This window comes from Neopsephotus bourkii, unplaced genomic scaffold (assembly GCF_033783945.1).
Source record: "Neopsephotus bourkii isolate Nb327-2 ecotype Australia unplaced genomic scaffold, CSIRO-AGI_Nbou_v1 NB_1863, whole genome shotgun sequence".
NCBI lineage: Eukaryota > Metazoa > Chordata > Aves > Psittaciformes > Psittacidae > Neopsephotus > Neopsephotus bourkii.
The window spans coordinates 907,956-925,164 of NW_026902336.1; the positions used below are offsets into that span (position 1 = coordinate 907,956).

Genomic DNA, 17,209 nt, shown 5'->3' on the forward strand with positions numbered 1-17,209 from the left:
CAGAAGTAGAAAATGCTGTTTCTTTTTCTATTGCATTCTGTTTCACAAAGCCTTGCTCATCTCCCCTCAGCAATGGAATCAATCTCTTTCTTCCTTTCTACATAAAGTTGACTGATAAACAGTGTTTCTAAAAAGAGAGTTTTGCTTAATTAGGGTGGCCATTTAACTGAAAGTCCAACTATATTAATTTCTCCAATTTTCTTCCTAGTAAGCTGTTCATTTAAAAGCATTTCTTACTTAATTTTTCTTTTACTGACTGGAGACAATAATAGCAAAGGTCCATTTAAGCAAGGACTGGGACTGACATTTAACAGATGGCCTATGCTTATGCTTTTACACTACTGTTGGTGCAATTAAGTAATTACTAGGGATGATTAAAAAAAAATAAATCCCCAAACCTAACAAACCACAACAGTTAAAAGCTCTCCTAAGAAAGAGGTACTTGTAAGAATCCCATCATCGATACCAAACAGCTTTTACATACCTTTTAAGGCCAGGCCGTCTGTTCCTCCAGTCCTATTAACATGACACGGTCTTTAAATTGCTTTGCATCTATGCCTCAAACAGTATGACGTTTAGGATCTGATCTCTTTGTTTTTCACTTGGTTGGACATGTTTCTAAGTGAACACTGTCCAAGTATTTGAAGTAGAAAACTTTACAGCCTGGCCTTTAGCCCTAGAATGCCCTTATTCTATTGGTGTTAAGTAAGTGAATTTCTCAAAATGGTGGCTAGAACGGTAAGGAGAAAGCAAACAGCTACTGTGAGCAGAGGTGCTGAAAGATGACAGCAAATCTACAGAATGTCTGTGAAGTGACTAAGATAGTGCCAAAACACCTGTGAAATATTTTCAAAAAACTAGCCTGCTCTTCACAACTGGGACCCCTCCAAGAAACAAGACTCCAAACTACATTTATTGCAACTTAAGATGCATCATTACGACTCTCTGAAACCTACGAACAAGACAATAAAAAAAATCTCCAAATTAGTTCCTATACCTAAGGTGTTAACGTATAGGGGTTAATCCTCAATCCCTGTTTTATGACAAAAAGCCTACAAGCAAATTAGACTGAAGTACTTAAACCGTGTAACTACAGACTTACACCAGTTTTAAACAAGTTGTTGCTTTGGACAGAAAAATATGATCCCATTTTAATAACACAAATTTACTGAGGAGTGTGTTCTAAACAAAACAACCCTCCCACACCCACTCTGTACTCTAATCTGGGTTATGTCCCAGTATTAAAATATTATATCCACTTACCATCATCTAGCGTGATGTCCTGTAGTCCTATTGTTTGAAAATTCAACTCTCGATCTTCAGGTTCTGGTTTAATGTTAATAGCTGCCCCATCTGGTGAGAACGGAGATGAATCGCATGTGGGATGGTGGACCAGTGATGATGCTGCATTCAGACCACCCAGCGCCGGACTGTGTGCTTGAGGGGAGTGCTGTCCCGAGTGACTTACAGCAGCTGGCGGGGGAGACGAGGCAGGTCCTGAGCTAGGAGACTGGTAAGGCATAGGCTGGAGCTGGGGTGAAGAAGGTCCAGACAGCGGTGAGTGGACCAAAGGGTGGGAAGCTGTTGGGGATGGGGATGAAGTGGATGCTGGATTTGTAGAATGATATGGGACTTGCTGCAGCTGGGGAGAAGACTGCCTAAGGGAACGACTCATTGTAGACGGGATGGAGCCCTGCCCAGCGCTTGGACAGTGGTATCCCATCGAAGGCAGGTGAGAAGATGACTGTCCTGAATGAGCTGGGTGTGCTAGTGGGTGTCCTGCTGTACTCGGTGTTGACATAGAACCTGGGCCTGAAGAATGGAACTGCATCGGTGGTAGGGCTTGGCAGCTAAGATTTATCACATGAGGTACAGCTGTGTCTTGCTGAAATGAAACAGCATCAAATCCTTGGCTGGAGGCAGAGTTCATAGGAAGACCAGACTGTCCATTGTATACATCGTTAGACTGCATAGGCTGGTAAGAAGGCCTCACAGGAGGTGCTGATGTTACCTGAAAAGACGGAACCACAGCAGGAGCCAAAACATGACACTCTTCACTTGGACTAAGGTTTCTGCCTTGCATATGTGGCAGGTGGGATACTGCCGAGGTCACCATGGCTGTGTACGGTGATTGAACAGGACACACGAGGCTCCTGGGTGACGTAGACAGTAAATTGTCATGAGGATGCCCTTGCTCTGGTGAAGGCAATTGAGTTTGGATAGAATGCAGACCCTGGACACTGCTTGTGTGAGGCAGGGCCAAAGACGGAACAGCAGACAAATCCACCTCATCCCTGTGCTCTTGCTTCATTATAACTACAAAAAGAAAAACACTGTATTACAAACCCAAACCATTTGTACCCTGTGCTAAATATACAGAAATTGGTAATCGGCTTCAAACTCTTCCCAGCCTCAGAGCAAAACAACTGCTGAACTTTAGCAAGGGTAGCCCGAGTTGTGTGTGTTGATTTAATTACAGCATATCCCCGATTTCAGTGATGGCAACAACTGTTCTTATAATACAGGTATGAACTGACACACTTTATTACAGTGGTGGTAACACTGTAACAAAGGGTCATGAAGACATACTGATTTTAAGTACAAATAGCAGAAAAATGATAACACTCTAAACTCCTAATTACAACTTTATAAAATACACTGTGAATGAATTGTTACATATCGTTATAGATAAAATGGATTTTAAAACATTAGTGCAATAATAGCTGTAGTTATAATTAAATGTGTTTTTTATTTAAACAGTGTCATTAGGCTGAGAAAGTTGTGGCTGTTCTGCGAGGAGATCTCATAGCAGCCTTCCAGTATCGGAAGGGGGATTAACAAGGATGCAGGAGAGGGACTCTTCATCAGAGACTGTAGTGGCAGAACAAGGGGTGACAGGTTTAAATTTAAACAGAGGAAGTTTAGATTGGATATAAGGAAGAAATTCTTTACTGTTAGGGTGGTGAGGCACTGGAATGGGATGCCCAGGGAGGTTGTGAATGCTCCATTCCTGGCAGTGTTCAAGGCCAGGGTGGACGAAGCCTTGGGTGGCATGGTTTAGTTCAATGGCCAGGGAGTTGGAACTAGATGTTCTTAAGGTCCTTTCCAACCCTAACTATTCTATGATTCTATTACTTAATTCCATCATTTAAATAATCTAAATATGTATTTCTCAAACAAAAATACAGTTTTAAGATGTATTTTGTAACTATCATAGGAACTGATATTCTTAAGAATGGTTGAAAAAGACCCCATAAACTTGAGAACATAATTAACATATACTTAGTGTACTAGATACCTTGCTAACATGCTTGAATTACACATAAAAGTAAGTAGGCAATTTTAGAGCACAAGTAAGCAAAATTATTTTAAATTGTGTAAACTAATGGAAGTTGGCTTTGCCAGCATACACATTAGCTTCAGGAAGTTTATATTAATAGCTGTGTCTGTCTTGAAAGACTCCTTCAGATATCTGACTGCACATCCTTCAAGCAGTACTATAGGGTCTAGCCCCATTACTGGGACCTTGTGAACTCTGACTACTCTAAACAGGTATGAATTTCTGAGAAGAAAGTACATGGCAGGCAAAGGAGCAGGTTTGTTTTGTTGGGTTTTTTTTTATCTTATTTGTATCTAAACCTGTTTTGAATTGGGCTTTTTTAGACATTTTTAGGGGGGAGGAATGTGTAAAACCTGTTGTTCTACAATCTCACTGTCCTGCATGTCATCACTAGGGTTACTTACAGGGCAGCTTCTGAGATTCATCATCATTCTTAAAAAGACCTAGAATGCAAATAGTTCTGTAAAAAGTGTTAACAAAAAAATACCAGGCTGTAACCACAGCACAGTAGTTTATTGTTCTGAATTCAGCTGTTCAGTTAGACAAGCTTAAGTAAGTTGTTTTACAAACCATTTAAAACTAGTCTTATCTACCTGTCAAAGGTACAAAACTATCTGAATCATTTTCAAATCTCTAAAACACAAATTAAAATGCAACTGTTTAACTTTTTATTCAGTACCTGGTGTGTAAGTAAAACGTTGAGACTGGCTTTTTTTCCTCTTGCCATTGCAGAGATAAAACTGCACCTGAACTGAGGTTGTAATGGCTTTGTTATGGTATGGAGGAACTTCAAGTATGATGTTTGCCTGTATGAAAGTTGAAACAAAAATGTTTTACATATAAAATGCAAATGAAACTGCTATTAATTACAGAAAAAACAGAACACTTATTGCAAAAGTAGAGCACACTGACACTCTGAAATTGGTAAACTACAAGCTCATGTGAATTACACAGTAAAACAGTACTGTAAGTGAACTTTCATCTGGAGACTTTTTTTCTTCTTTCACACACAAGTGTTCTGAAAGTAATACTTTTAATTAAAACAGACACATCATCTAAAGGACGCTTTATCTGCCAGAACATAAAAAAACTCTAGGAGTCAAAAAACTGCATTTTGGATAATTTAGCCCTGAGAAAAATTTCAAGGCACTGGAAATTATTTGTCATCTTAGCAATATTATCATCTGTTTTCTTTTTTCAATTTCTTTTTTCACTGCATTCACAACAAGGATGCTATTTCCTGTTCCTTCACAGCATCATCTTAATGGCTACTTTATAGTATTGAGCCAACTTGGAAGTCTCCAGTTGTCTGTCTGAAACAGCCAGTGATCCACTTCAGTAAATGAAGTCTCAATTTCAGAACAACAATGAAGATGTCTAGTTTCTCACTTTAAAACAGGAAGCTTTATAAAGTAAGAAAAATTATTTCTCACCCCTTGACACTTTTCCCTCATTATTTTCCCTTCTACCTCCCATTGAGGTCGTCCATCTGTTGAGAGAAACGTACAAGCAACTCAAGCAAAAAGCATTTCCTGAAAAACTTTAATACTTAATCTTAAAAATACTTCAATAATTCACACAAAACTGCATTTGTTTTCAGTCATAAAGAGGCCATTCAACTGACAGAGATACTGTAAAAAAAGTGTAAGTATAGAGATGCTTTAGGAATTTCTACAATGTCCACAAGTTGACTGCTGCACAGGATTCTGCATTTGAACAGAGGCGAAGCTACTGCTTACATTAAGTTAAGAGTCAATTCTAAGGAAGGCAGTGTGCACTGTAAGTGTACAGAGATACTTTTTTATCCCATTTTTCTAAAAACCTTTCTGAAAGGTAGCTAAATTACTACTAACTCCTGAAATTATCCAACAAAGATGCTGATGACTTCTAAGTGAAGACACCATGTGAGAGAGAACACAGACCTACATGCACATACCCACAGGTTACAGATGTAAAATAAACAAGTCTCCCTGACCTTAAAGACCCTGTGGCTCAACCACCGGGCAATCAGTCTGTGTTGTGAGGTGTGAGGGAAGTGAACTGCCCAGTGATCCTCTCTCTGGTCTGACTTTGCATAGCCCCTCAGCCTGAATGTAATGCTCAGCACTACTGTCAATGGTTTTTTAACAAGTTTGTCAGGCAACGTAGCAGCAGTACCTATTCAACAGGCATTCACGTTGTTTGCTCATATACATCATTACCTAAAACTCCCAGTTACCTTGTATCTGCTAATTAAAAAAGATGCAGCTCTTTTACTTAAATATATAAAGAAACAATGTGGAAGAATTAGACATGGCTGCCAACTTTTCTTTTTAATGATTCATTTTGCTACTGTTTTCCCAGAAGTTCAAATCAAGTATTCAAGTCACAGCAATGATAATTGAAGTTGCTCAAATTTTATCCTTTCTATATTAAAGGGACAATTAGGGAAGAAAAGGAACTCTATGTATTAAGTCAGTTAGTCCTAAGTGCTTGACAATTTTGCATGCATTTTAGCCTAAGTAAGAAATATTAAGATCAAGTATATATCCCAGAAGAGCTATAGAACCAGGAAGGAATGCTGAATAACTGAACACCTTTTGAGTAATATGTTTGTCTGTAGCCGAGTGCGTGTATAATACAAAACAAAGCTAAGAAAACTTTCAATACATTCATAGAATTATAGAATCATAGAATAGTTAGGGTTGGAAAGGACCTTAAGATCATCTAGTTCCAACTCCCTGGCCATGGGCAGGGACACCTCACACTAAACCATGTCACCCAAGGCTCTGTCCAACCTGGCCTTGAATACTTTCAGGGATGGAGCATTCACAACCTCCCTGGGCATCCCATTCCAGTGCCTCACCACCCTAAACAGTAAAGAATTTCTTTCTTATATCCAATCTAAACTTCCCCTGTATAAATTTAAACTCATCACCCCTTGTTCTGCCACTACAGTCTCTGATGAAAAGTCCCTCTTCAGCATCCTTGTAGTCCCCCTTCAGATAATGGAAGGCTGCTATGAGGTCTTCATAGAAGAAGGAAGGTGATCCTAGATCACAGAAGAGAAGGAGGTAATCCTGCCCCTCTGCTCTGCTCTTGTGAAACCCCACGTGGAGCCCTGTGTGCAGTTCTGGTGTCCTCAACATAAGAAGCACATGGAACTGTTGGAGCAAGTCCAGAGGAGGGCCATGAGGATGACCAGATGACTGGAGCACCTCCTGTATGAAGATAGGCTGAGAAAGTTGGGGCTGCTCAGCCTGAAGAAGAGAAGGCTGCGTGGAGACCTCATAGCAGCCTTCAATTATCTGAAGGGGGACTACAAGGATGCTGAAGAGGGACTCTTCATCAGAGACTGTAGTGGCAGAACAAGGGGTAATGGGCTTAAATTTAAACAGGGGAAGTTTAGATTGGACATAAGGCAGAAGTTCTTTCCTGTAAGGGTGGTGAGGCGCTGGAATGGGTTGCCCAGGGCAGTTGTGAATGCTCCATCCCTGGCTGTGTTAAAGGTCAGGCTGGACAGAGCCTTGGGTGGCATGGTTTAGTGGGAGATGTCCCTTCCAATGGCAGGGGTTTGGAACTAGAGGATCTTAAGGTCCTTTCCAACCCTAACTATTCTATGATTTTATGATTTCTTGGATTAAGTAACTGATGGGTGTCAAACTCGCACGTTTAACACACATACGAGAAGTCACTAGTGTTCATACTACCGCTTACTGCCAGTATTTTACCTACATGCACACTTGTCTGTTTGCAAATTGGACATAGACATAACTGAAGGATACTCTGCACCCCAAATCTGAGATAAATCTTGAAACTTGTTAATAAATGCAGCCCTGAAGAATAACAGAAAATCTTATGCAAATATACTGGGCAGGGGGAGAAGGAAATCAATAGTACTTTCTAACTGATATTACATTAGCTTAGGATTAAGTCAGTTCCTTTGCAATAATTAAATCAGATGTGACATACCATCAATGCCAAACAGTACATTTCCTTTTTATTTTTTAATTTTGTCTTCTTTTTTTTTTTTTTTAATGAGAAAATGCACAATAATATCTGCTAAGGTCATCTTTCAAATACACACAGTTCCAAGTTAGGTAATCTGTTAACTGTCTTCCTGAATCACAAGTACATCTTCATTAATAATTGCCAACCAGCATACAGATCAATGGCCAACCTGAAGTTTCAGATTACTCCTTGAAGTTTCAGATTACTCCTTGCGACTGCTTTTTTTTACTTTTAGAAATGTCCTTACTTCCTAAAATCAAGCTCAGGTTTGTGGTTTCAGCTTTGTTTTGAAGCAAAAAAAGTAAGAGTACTTACCTTGTCCTTTTTCAAAAAATATAATTTTGGATTCTGGAAGAAAATTGGATCCTGTCACCACCATTTCATGGCCTCCATTTACTGAGCAACTATTGATGCTGTACTTCTCAATCTGAGGGAGTTCTTGAGCAGATCGCTGAGCTTTAAAAAAAGACAATTAAGGGAAAAAGTCATTGTTCCCAAATTTAATCATAATGACATGTCTTTTATGATCATAATTTGAACAATCAGGGGTGAAACCAAACTGATCATCTATTTACATATATAAATAATGTTTTGTATGATTTATCTTTGTTTTTAAAATTATGATGAAATTATATAAATATAGAAAAGGAAACCAAGAAGCCACAAATCCCAACAGCCTCTAGTGTTACAGCAAATTAAATATTTAGTTGAGGAATACTGGTTTAAAAATTACTTCAGTATTTTATGAAGAAAATTAATTCTAGAAGAAATTCAGGTTGTTTAAGGTCACGTTTTGATTCCCGAGTGTCAGCATTAAGCAAACGAACTCTTTAGAAGTTCAGCTGTGCACTAGGTAGTACTGTATAAAGACTAGTAAAGGTATAGACTCTTTTAAATGAAAGCGTATTAGCTCTTCCTGAAATGAATATTTATTTTATTTATTTTCACTGAGATGTATCAGCTGCCTCTGCCTTTATTGATGAACCACTGAAGCTGCTAGCTGCATGAGTGCAGTATTAGGTTTAAAGCCTGTAATAACGCTGGTTTTCCTCCAAATCTTCAGGCTGCCACTTAGGAAGTCCCATCTTTATAAAAAGCTATATTAATTTTTGGTTATTTAGCTCTTTACACATAATGCTTTTTACACACACTTGTTACATATAATTCTGACAATACATATTATCAGAATGACAATACTACTAACACATGCAGAAAACATGAGTATAAATGATTTATAGTTAAAGCAATCTTACAGCATTCAACAGGTATGGAAGCAGTCTGCAGGGATAAGACTTTTCCACTAGGTTGTGGGATGTGAACACGAAACACAAGCCGCACTCTGGTATTCTTTCTTCCAATATCTGTCTCTCCTTTACGGAGCTCTATATCTGAATTGCGAAGTTTCAAAATACCAGCACAATCAATACTGGAGGTAGGTGAGGATAGAGGGAGCAGAAGAAAAATGGAAGAAAATTAATCAAACTATTAACAAAGTACAATCTGTAAAGCCTTTCTTTTGTTAAAGAATGAACAGCATTCCGTTTTACCCCACGCTATGCTATTTTAAATGTTATTTTAAATGTCTGAGATTAGAAGATCTGCTAGTGTCAAAAACAGCAGCAAGTACTCTGTTGAAACATTCTGCCTTATAAATAACTAGCTGCTGTTTTTTTTGAACCTTTGAAAGATTATGTTGTTATTGCACATTGTTAAACCTTTGTAGTAAAGCATTTAACATAATGAACATCATCAACAATAGGAGCAAGAGAACTATATTTAGTTCTGCCTTAGGAAGGACTAGGGAATGACAAAAGCATAGCTGTCAAATCCCAGCTGCTATTCCACACAGCTCTTGGTTATTCATATGACATACACACAGTTTAATCAAGTAACACCTATAGACAAACTGGTGACGAGTGCTCTCTTGCACATCACCGTGGCTTCATAGCCTTCAACAGAACTAGCATGAAGTCTCCATCTATGAAAATGTAAACTGACTTCAGATGTCTACATAAGAAATATATGTGCTATATAAACAAATAATTGTGCTTTGCTCTGTTCACTGACCCTTCACATAGAATGGAGCTATTTAATTGTTGCTGTAACTTACCATTAAACTATTATTTGGCACATTTGATCCAGCAAGACCTGAAAAGTCAGATTAATGCAACTGCTAAAAATAAAATAATCAAAACAAGGAGAAGGCCTACTATGATACCGCAAGTTAAAAATCACCACATTCAGTCAAGGAACAAATAGCTAAGTTGTATATGACAGTATTTTCATAGGAAAAAAAAAAAGTCTTATGTCTTTCTAAAATCAAACAACCTCCACTGCCAGTAACCCACATGCAACCTAAAAATGTGGAGTCAGAGGTATGTATAGATTGTATGGGGAAAAATAATCCCAGAAGTGTTCATCTATCTCCCTGTCAATCTTATGAGCTTCTGTCTGTCTCCTCCTTTTCTTTTGAGGACCTGAACACCCGCATGTTTAAAGAGATGTGTCTACCTCAGTCATGAGCCGTATTTGTGCAAAATATGATATTCTACAAGATTTTCTTTCACCTCTGCACAAATGAAAAAGGCACATACAACTACACAGCTAAGTTATGCTGTGACGTACCTGGCTGACATATTATTTTCAGGAAGAAGTGGTATTTCCAAAACTTTTGTGCTTGCAATTATTATCTCTTGACTAGCTGTTGCAACTGTTTTTCCAGTGATTCGGTGCACCTGGTAGAATGCATGAGGTCTTAAGTACCGATCATCTGCTGTGCCGATGAACATCTGCAGGTTTACTGGCTTTTCGCTGTAACCCAGGAGCTGGTGAAAAAGTAGGTGTAATATTAAAGTATTAATTGACTCTTACTGCACTTCTACATGCATAATATAAATACACAACTAATACAAAGACTTAAGAGTCAAACAGTAGCATTTACTTACAAACTGCAGTATCTTCAGAGAACTAAACACAGGCATCTGTCTGTCCTCTGGTACAACAACAGTATCAGCAACATTTACCAAAACAAACTAGTATCTAACTATCTTTTTACTTTTACCTCTCTCAATTCTTATGTACGGGATTTCTACATCAAACCTATGCTATGTTGTAGGTGTGTTTCTGATACTGTTTTTAATCAAAGCCAAATTAGCAATTGTACTAAGATACATCTAGTTTCTAGAAACACAAAAAAAAATTTTCAAGTTTAGTTTTTCTACTACAGAATGCAGTAATGAGTTTTATTAAGAGATTTGGTGTATGCAAATGTATCATGTTAGGATACAGAAAATCTAACTCGTAAATAGGAGATCACGTATGGTTTATTTCTGGCACAAAAATGTTTTTAAGACCAAAAGTTGATCAATGTTAATTTCTGCATCTTTCCGTAAATATAAGGCTAACCACCAACTACAACTTTCAAAAAGTATTTCTTTTCTAAATACCAAATGAACACTTTCGTATTTTCCATAAGTCTGAATTATTTTAAGAGTTTAGAGAAAATTTGAGAACATGGGATTAGTTTAGCACTCACAGCAACCTTCCTGTTGCAACTTCTCAACACCGACTCTACCATCCATTTTCCTCAGAGTTAAAATTAAATCTTAATACACCGGAATACACCCTAAATGACATTCATTAAATGTGTTCACTCTAATACTGGGAATTATATAAATTACAAGCCTATTAAAAAAATTTAATACCTTCCAAATAGGGTCACTGTGACAAAGCTAATTTCCCATTACAGCTATCTTGCCCTTCCTTAACAACGGATGTGCACACAATAGTTCCAAGAGATACTAGAGATATGGGAGAGAAAAAGAGGGTGAGGGGTAAGGACACTAACAAAACTAGGCTGATGTGTCTGCGATCAGTGGAGAAGCTCCCCTCTACACGAGCCTACACACAGCAGAAGTTTAATTTTGTGAAGAAAATCTACCCCATGCCAGCAGTTAAAATGGTATTGCCTATGAGACTGTATGGCCATATGCTACATTTGAACTATGCGAAGTCATGTCTAACGCAGGTTTTGCTTCCATTTTTCCTTGGTGCTCACCCAGATACGCTGTGATGGGAGATGTTTAGGGCTTGGTATATGCAAAGCACAACGGTGGGTGGGGAGGAAGTCTCACAAAAAATGCCCACCCCACCGGCAGGTAACTTGTGCATCAGCATGTTCACAAGTGCATTTCCTGTACAATGCTCTTGCAATATGAGCTCTTGAGCCTACTGACTGTCTAACATCACTGCAGTACATTAGCATACCAGAGTAAAGACGTGAAACTATGTTAGTACAGCTTCAGAAGAAATAATAACCCCCCCAACAAGATCCTGCACAGTAGCATCACCTTTAGTTACCCTCCTTTGGTTTATGTATCAAATTAAATCAAAACAAACAAGATATCCAGCACTCCAAGAAAAAATATAACATAACAGAATACATTTTTATAATAACTTAGAAGAAACCTATGCATGTATATAAATAAGGCATCTCATAATTAAAAATTATCAGTGATAACATCAGGACAAAACCCTGAAATTCATATATATTTAAAAGCTGTAAGAGTGTAAAGCAGTCTCCAAACAAAAAAAGCCAGTCTCCAAACAAAAAAGCCATACTATAGCTTACACTACAGCTTTGTCGCAAATGAACTGCTGTAAAGGCTCTGCAATGAAGCCATATTAAGGTACTATATGTTGTGTATACATATACCATATTCCAGTATCTATAGATATATATATTATATGGGTAGAAGGAATAGTAACACATTGGCAAGGTAGCAGAAACCTCATAAATTTTTACTTTGCATTACAGAGGAGTTATTGCATTTATTCAAAGTTTAAAAATAAAAATTTAAAATGCATTCCATTTAAATACAGTTTTGCTCTAGTTACACACCCACAACTCGTGACTGTTCACTATTGACACTGGGGTGACACTATCTCATCTGTTTTATGCACAATTCCCTATGCTGAACAGCTCAAACACTTAAGTCAGTAACTGTTCTTTCAACAAAAATACCTACATAATTAACTTGAAAGAACCTAATGAAACCATAGTATCTGTATCTTTAGTTCACCTTTGTAAAGAATACACAGTGTATATAAATAAGAACATAGTGTCTCCATATAGACCATAGGCAGTTAACAGCATTTATAACCTACTGGTAAGTGCTGCAGAATCACCACGAAGAAGATGCATTAAAATAAACTGCTGCAATATCAGTGTGCCCAAGATCAGGTCACAGGTCACTTACAGGAAGACAACAGCTTGAACCGCTGGTTGAGCGCTACGTATATTTTCAAGTATACCTTCCAGCACTTACTCTATTAATGTGCAATCCTACAGCTGCACATTATGAAAAAAAAAGAAAAAAAAATTCTTTACTCATTTTACTGTAAAAGATATAAAAAACTTTCCCAGGAGTAACAGCCTGCTGCAGACAACTACTAAGTTACTGCACACTGTCACTACTGACCTCTAGAAACCTTCCTCTGTAACAGAACACTGATACACCACCCACTGCTCTGCTGAGGAAACTCAGCCAAGTTGTTTTTGTGTTTCTATATCGTTTCCATAGCAAAGGTCAGTGCATGCGTAAGTTAAACTAAAGCTGGAAGGCTAAAGACTGGAGGTCACCACAGGATAAGCCAGAAGGGCTTCATGCCAAAGCAGTTCCAGTCGTGTTACTATACTACATACAGTAAACTCATGCATGCATGTCAATACTTAGCTTACAAATTTTACCAAGGAACTACGAAGACGGTAAGCTGGTGAGAAAATTTTTGGATCATCAATAAACTGTATTTTATATTACAAAACCATTCAGAAATTCTTATTGCACATATGGAAAGTATTAAAAAAATATGTAACACTAGAGACTGTATAGAATAATTCTATCACTGAAGACCACAGCATTTAAACCTGGAATTTTGCAGCAGTTGGGAGAACATTTTCATTGCTGAGGAAAGCAAATAGGTCCTATTTGCTAAATGGGAGGCATCAACCTGGAAAAACAGTTAGCATTTTTCCCAATTAATGAAGATTATGGCTCAGATCTCACCAGTTCCATGCTTTGATCTAAAGGAAAGCTTGCAATACTCCACAAGCTTGTGAGAAGACATTTTTTAGTCTCTAATACTTAGAAGTTTCACCTCCTTCTCCCCCCCCCCCTTTTTTAAAAATTCACAAGATTCTATCTATATTTTCCATTTACTGTTACAGGCCAAGTATCACCAATCTTGACTCAAATGTAAATGATCTTTATTCACAAGTTATGATTTCTTAAGACATGTAACAAGATTTAGGAAAAATATCCAATAGAAAATATACACTTCACAGTAAAGAGGTCCTTAGCAGACAATACTAGTATAACTTGAAATAGTCTGTTTTCAAAACCAGTACCCCCTTTGCTTATTTAAAAAACCCAATACCTAATAGTGTCACTGACACCAGAAACAATGTCAGAGTTTCACATGCCTACTGTTTCAGCCTGAAAATTAAAGAAAAAAATAGAACTTATCTGTGTGTGTTAGAGAAACCATTTAATTAATTAGTTAAGTTTTACGTTCAGCAATCAAGCAATACTATGATATTAATGACATTCAGACAGAGCCAAAACCCATTTGACTATTTCTAAAGCAATTTTCCTGCAAAACTTCCCACCATTTACTAGGAAATTGCTATGCTTAATCAAACTTTCATCAGGCTTTATAAAATACCTATGTCTTCCACGCGCATTTTCTTTGCTTGCTAGTTGAAGATGAATAGTCTATCAACGCTTTAGTGCTCCTTCACCTTTGTGCAATTAACTCACTGCTTATGGCATTACTGGATTGGTACAACAGACTGACTAAAAAGAAATCTTTTACATACAAGTAGGCCTTCCTAAATATAGGGCAAAGTCTTGAAATACAAGGCATGTCAAGGGAAAAGTTTGGGATAACCTCAGTGAACAAAAGACTTTATTAACAACAATTATCTTCACCAAATGCACCAGTATTCATACAAAAATGCTCAGTCTTCCATGAAAAATATGAAGGAAACAGCTATGTAAAGAACTGTAAGCACTTACTAAACATTTACTGGAGATGGAGAGTACCTTGATATGAAAAGCATACTGTAACTTATTATTTCCTCCTTGACAGTCTCATGGCAGCTGGATGCATTTCAGTGATTTTTGTATTCCTTAGATCACCACTAAAGTGACAAGGCAAGAAGAGCAGGAGAGGAGAATGGAGGCCCCTTTCTAGGGGGGAAAGGAAAGATAAAGCTTTCTCTTGAATTAGGTATTTCCACTTTTACTTTGGAAGACTATGAGTAAGGATATGGTCTAATTCACCATAAACCCTAAGCAATTGTAAAGGAAAAGAACTTGAACTGCTTAAATTTTAGCCCACATTTAAAGTAGTATTTTTTATTTCATTTAAAGGTAAAAAAGTCAAAGCATGCCTTTAAAATGTTTGCCCTTTGAGACAACAGAGATGTGACCCAAAAGCCTGGAATTATTTTGGACAGTAATAACAGGGTGCACGGCTTTGAAGAACTGAACCTTTTTCTTCAGATATTTCTCTGCAAAAATTTAATTTTCGAGTGGTGTGCCGCAACTTTCCTTAAGATCTGTGAAGGATGCTGGTTTGAACCTGAAGGGCTACTCTGCCAAGCTGAAAAACGGAACCATTAGCAATGACCTGGGAATAAAAGCAGTGGATGACAAAGATCCAAAGGCATGAAAATGGCATAGTTTGAAACAGAAGACACACAATGACTAACATCAGTGGTACAATTTATCACTATTTATCAACAGTCACATTTGGAAAAGCTTGAAACAAGCCATATACATAAATCCAAGAAATTATGAGTTCAGGGAAGTTATTGGAGTCAGAGTGACCATAGCCATACCCTGTGGCTCACAGCGGTGCAGGCAGTGCTGACCTATCACCTTCAGTGCACTGTTTAAAAGAAACTGGAGAAAACGCCATTGAGATGTACTATAGGCAACACCCCAACCTCTGGCTCAGAAAGTCCTAACATGGGAATTTTCTTATTCATTCAGATTCTGCAAAGGTTATAATGTTATATAAAGGTAAATGTCCAATTTCAAAGTTGAATATGTTAAACCAAAACATCTACTCTCTGGTCATGAGGGCCAGTACTATTTTCTATCACTTAATAATTTCATGTACCTTTCTGAGTACTGAGAAGGAAAAGCATGCACATCAAAAAAAAGCATCTTCCTTCCCCTTTTACTAAACAACTGAGTAGACTGACTTGAAAAACTTAAAATAGTACAGACATTTGCAATTTGAAAAAAAGTGTCATAAAAAGAACTAACTTTAATAAAGGTCATCAGAAACAGGCCCTGTAAACAAAGTAAAACAAACAATTGCAAATATTAGTGTATTACCGGTCTTGATACCATAGGTTTACACAATGAACAGGACAACCTTCAAGGTTTAAAACCTTGGGACTTCTGTTTCTGAAATCTCACTTCTACATGCTCACCCCCTGCTTGCAGACAGGATTGAAAGTATTTTAAATACTAATTTCAGGCTTATTTTGAAGACTGGTTTAGCTCAGATTCCTATCCCATTCTACACTACCCAAAAAAGGAGATCAATTCATAGCTAAAATAGTGTTAGACTAATACTACTACTTTACACAGCGCAGAACTGCCAGCCACATCTAACTAGCCATCACGATACACTTGCCAGCAGCAGTTTGCTCTACAGGCTTTAAAAAAAAAAAAAAAAAAAAAAAAAAGGAAAAAAAGTACAAAAGTACTATTCATGTCTCCTGGGTTCAGCAGTAGCAGTCATTTTTCTCTTTCTTGGTAGCTGGTGCAGTGCTGTGTTTTGATTTTCGGGCTGGGAACAGAGCTGATAACAATGATATTTTGGTTTGGTCAAGGACTTTGTGAGCCTCATGCTCTGCCAGGGAGGAAGGGAAGCCAGGAGGAAGCAGAGACAGGACACCTGACCCAAACTGACCAAAGAGGTATTCCGTAACACAGCACATCATGCCCAGGAGGTAACGGAGAGTTTCCCGGAAGGGCTAAGTGGACTGCAGGGTTGGAGGAGGTATCGGTCGGTGCTTGATCGGGCTGGGGGGGGGAGTTATCGGTCACCTGGTGATGAGGTGTTGTATTCTCTTCCCTTGTTATTTCCTTTATCATTACTATTATTGGTGGTAGCAGTACTGATTTGTGTGATACCTTAGTTACTAAACTGTTCTTATCTCAACCCGTGGGAGTTGCATTCTTTATGATTCTCCTCTCCGTCCCTCGGGGAATAGGGGGAGGGCGGGGGGGGGGGGTGGTGAGTGAAAAGCTGTCTGTCTGGGGTTAAACCTTGACATCATAAAATAGCAACAACTCTCAGTGCTAAATTATGCTTTCACAGCTTTTTAGACAAGCATTTCTGGGACAGAAATAGGAAACCCGTTCTCGCTACCCCCCACCCCCTCAAAAAAAAAACAACCCAAACAAAAAACCCACCACAGACTGATTACTACATTTTGACATTATAGTAAAGATAGGATATAAAAACCCCAGATGACTGTGCCCCATCCAGTGTGCCATTTTTAATGTTTTTGGTTGTGGTTTTTTTGCATGTTAATTAATGCATTTTCTAGCTTAAGTATTCAAACATACAATAGATGCATCAATATGGCTTTTACTATCTTTTTTGGGGATTCTGAAGCAGAAGGTGCCTAAACAGTTATCAAACTGATCTTGAAAGATACGTACTTTTACACTCTCAATGAAAGGTCAGTGTTTTTCTCAATACAGCCCCCTACACGGTTCACACTGGCTGAGACTTACCTTCTGCCTTCCAGATTTATTTGGGGGTTGTTCTCACCAAACACCAGTAGGCAAT

General features: G+C 38.0%; 1 protein-coding gene across 2 annotated transcripts in view; it reads right to left on the bottom strand.

The window, feature by feature from the left end:
* NFATC3 (nuclear factor of activated T cells 3) overlaps nucleotides 1–17,209 on the bottom strand; it is a 73,955-nt gene that overhangs the window by 22,712 nt on the left and 34,034 nt on the right. For both annotated transcript variants that reach the window (XM_061344063.1, XM_061344062.1), the window contains exons 4-9: nucleotides 9,956–10,155; nucleotides 8,584–8,756; nucleotides 7,646–7,786; nucleotides 4,774–4,829; nucleotides 4,020–4,146; nucleotides 1,264–2,316 (exon numbers count right to left, since the gene is read on the bottom strand). In XM_061344063.1, the coding sequence (XP_061200047.1) occupies nucleotides 1,264–2,316; nucleotides 4,020–4,146; nucleotides 4,774–4,829; nucleotides 7,646–7,786; nucleotides 8,584–8,756; nucleotides 9,956–10,155 (1,750 nt within the window). The remainder of the gene's footprint in view (nucleotides 1–1,263; nucleotides 2,317–4,019; nucleotides 4,147–4,773; nucleotides 4,830–7,645; nucleotides 7,787–8,583; nucleotides 8,757–9,955; nucleotides 10,156–17,209) is intronic.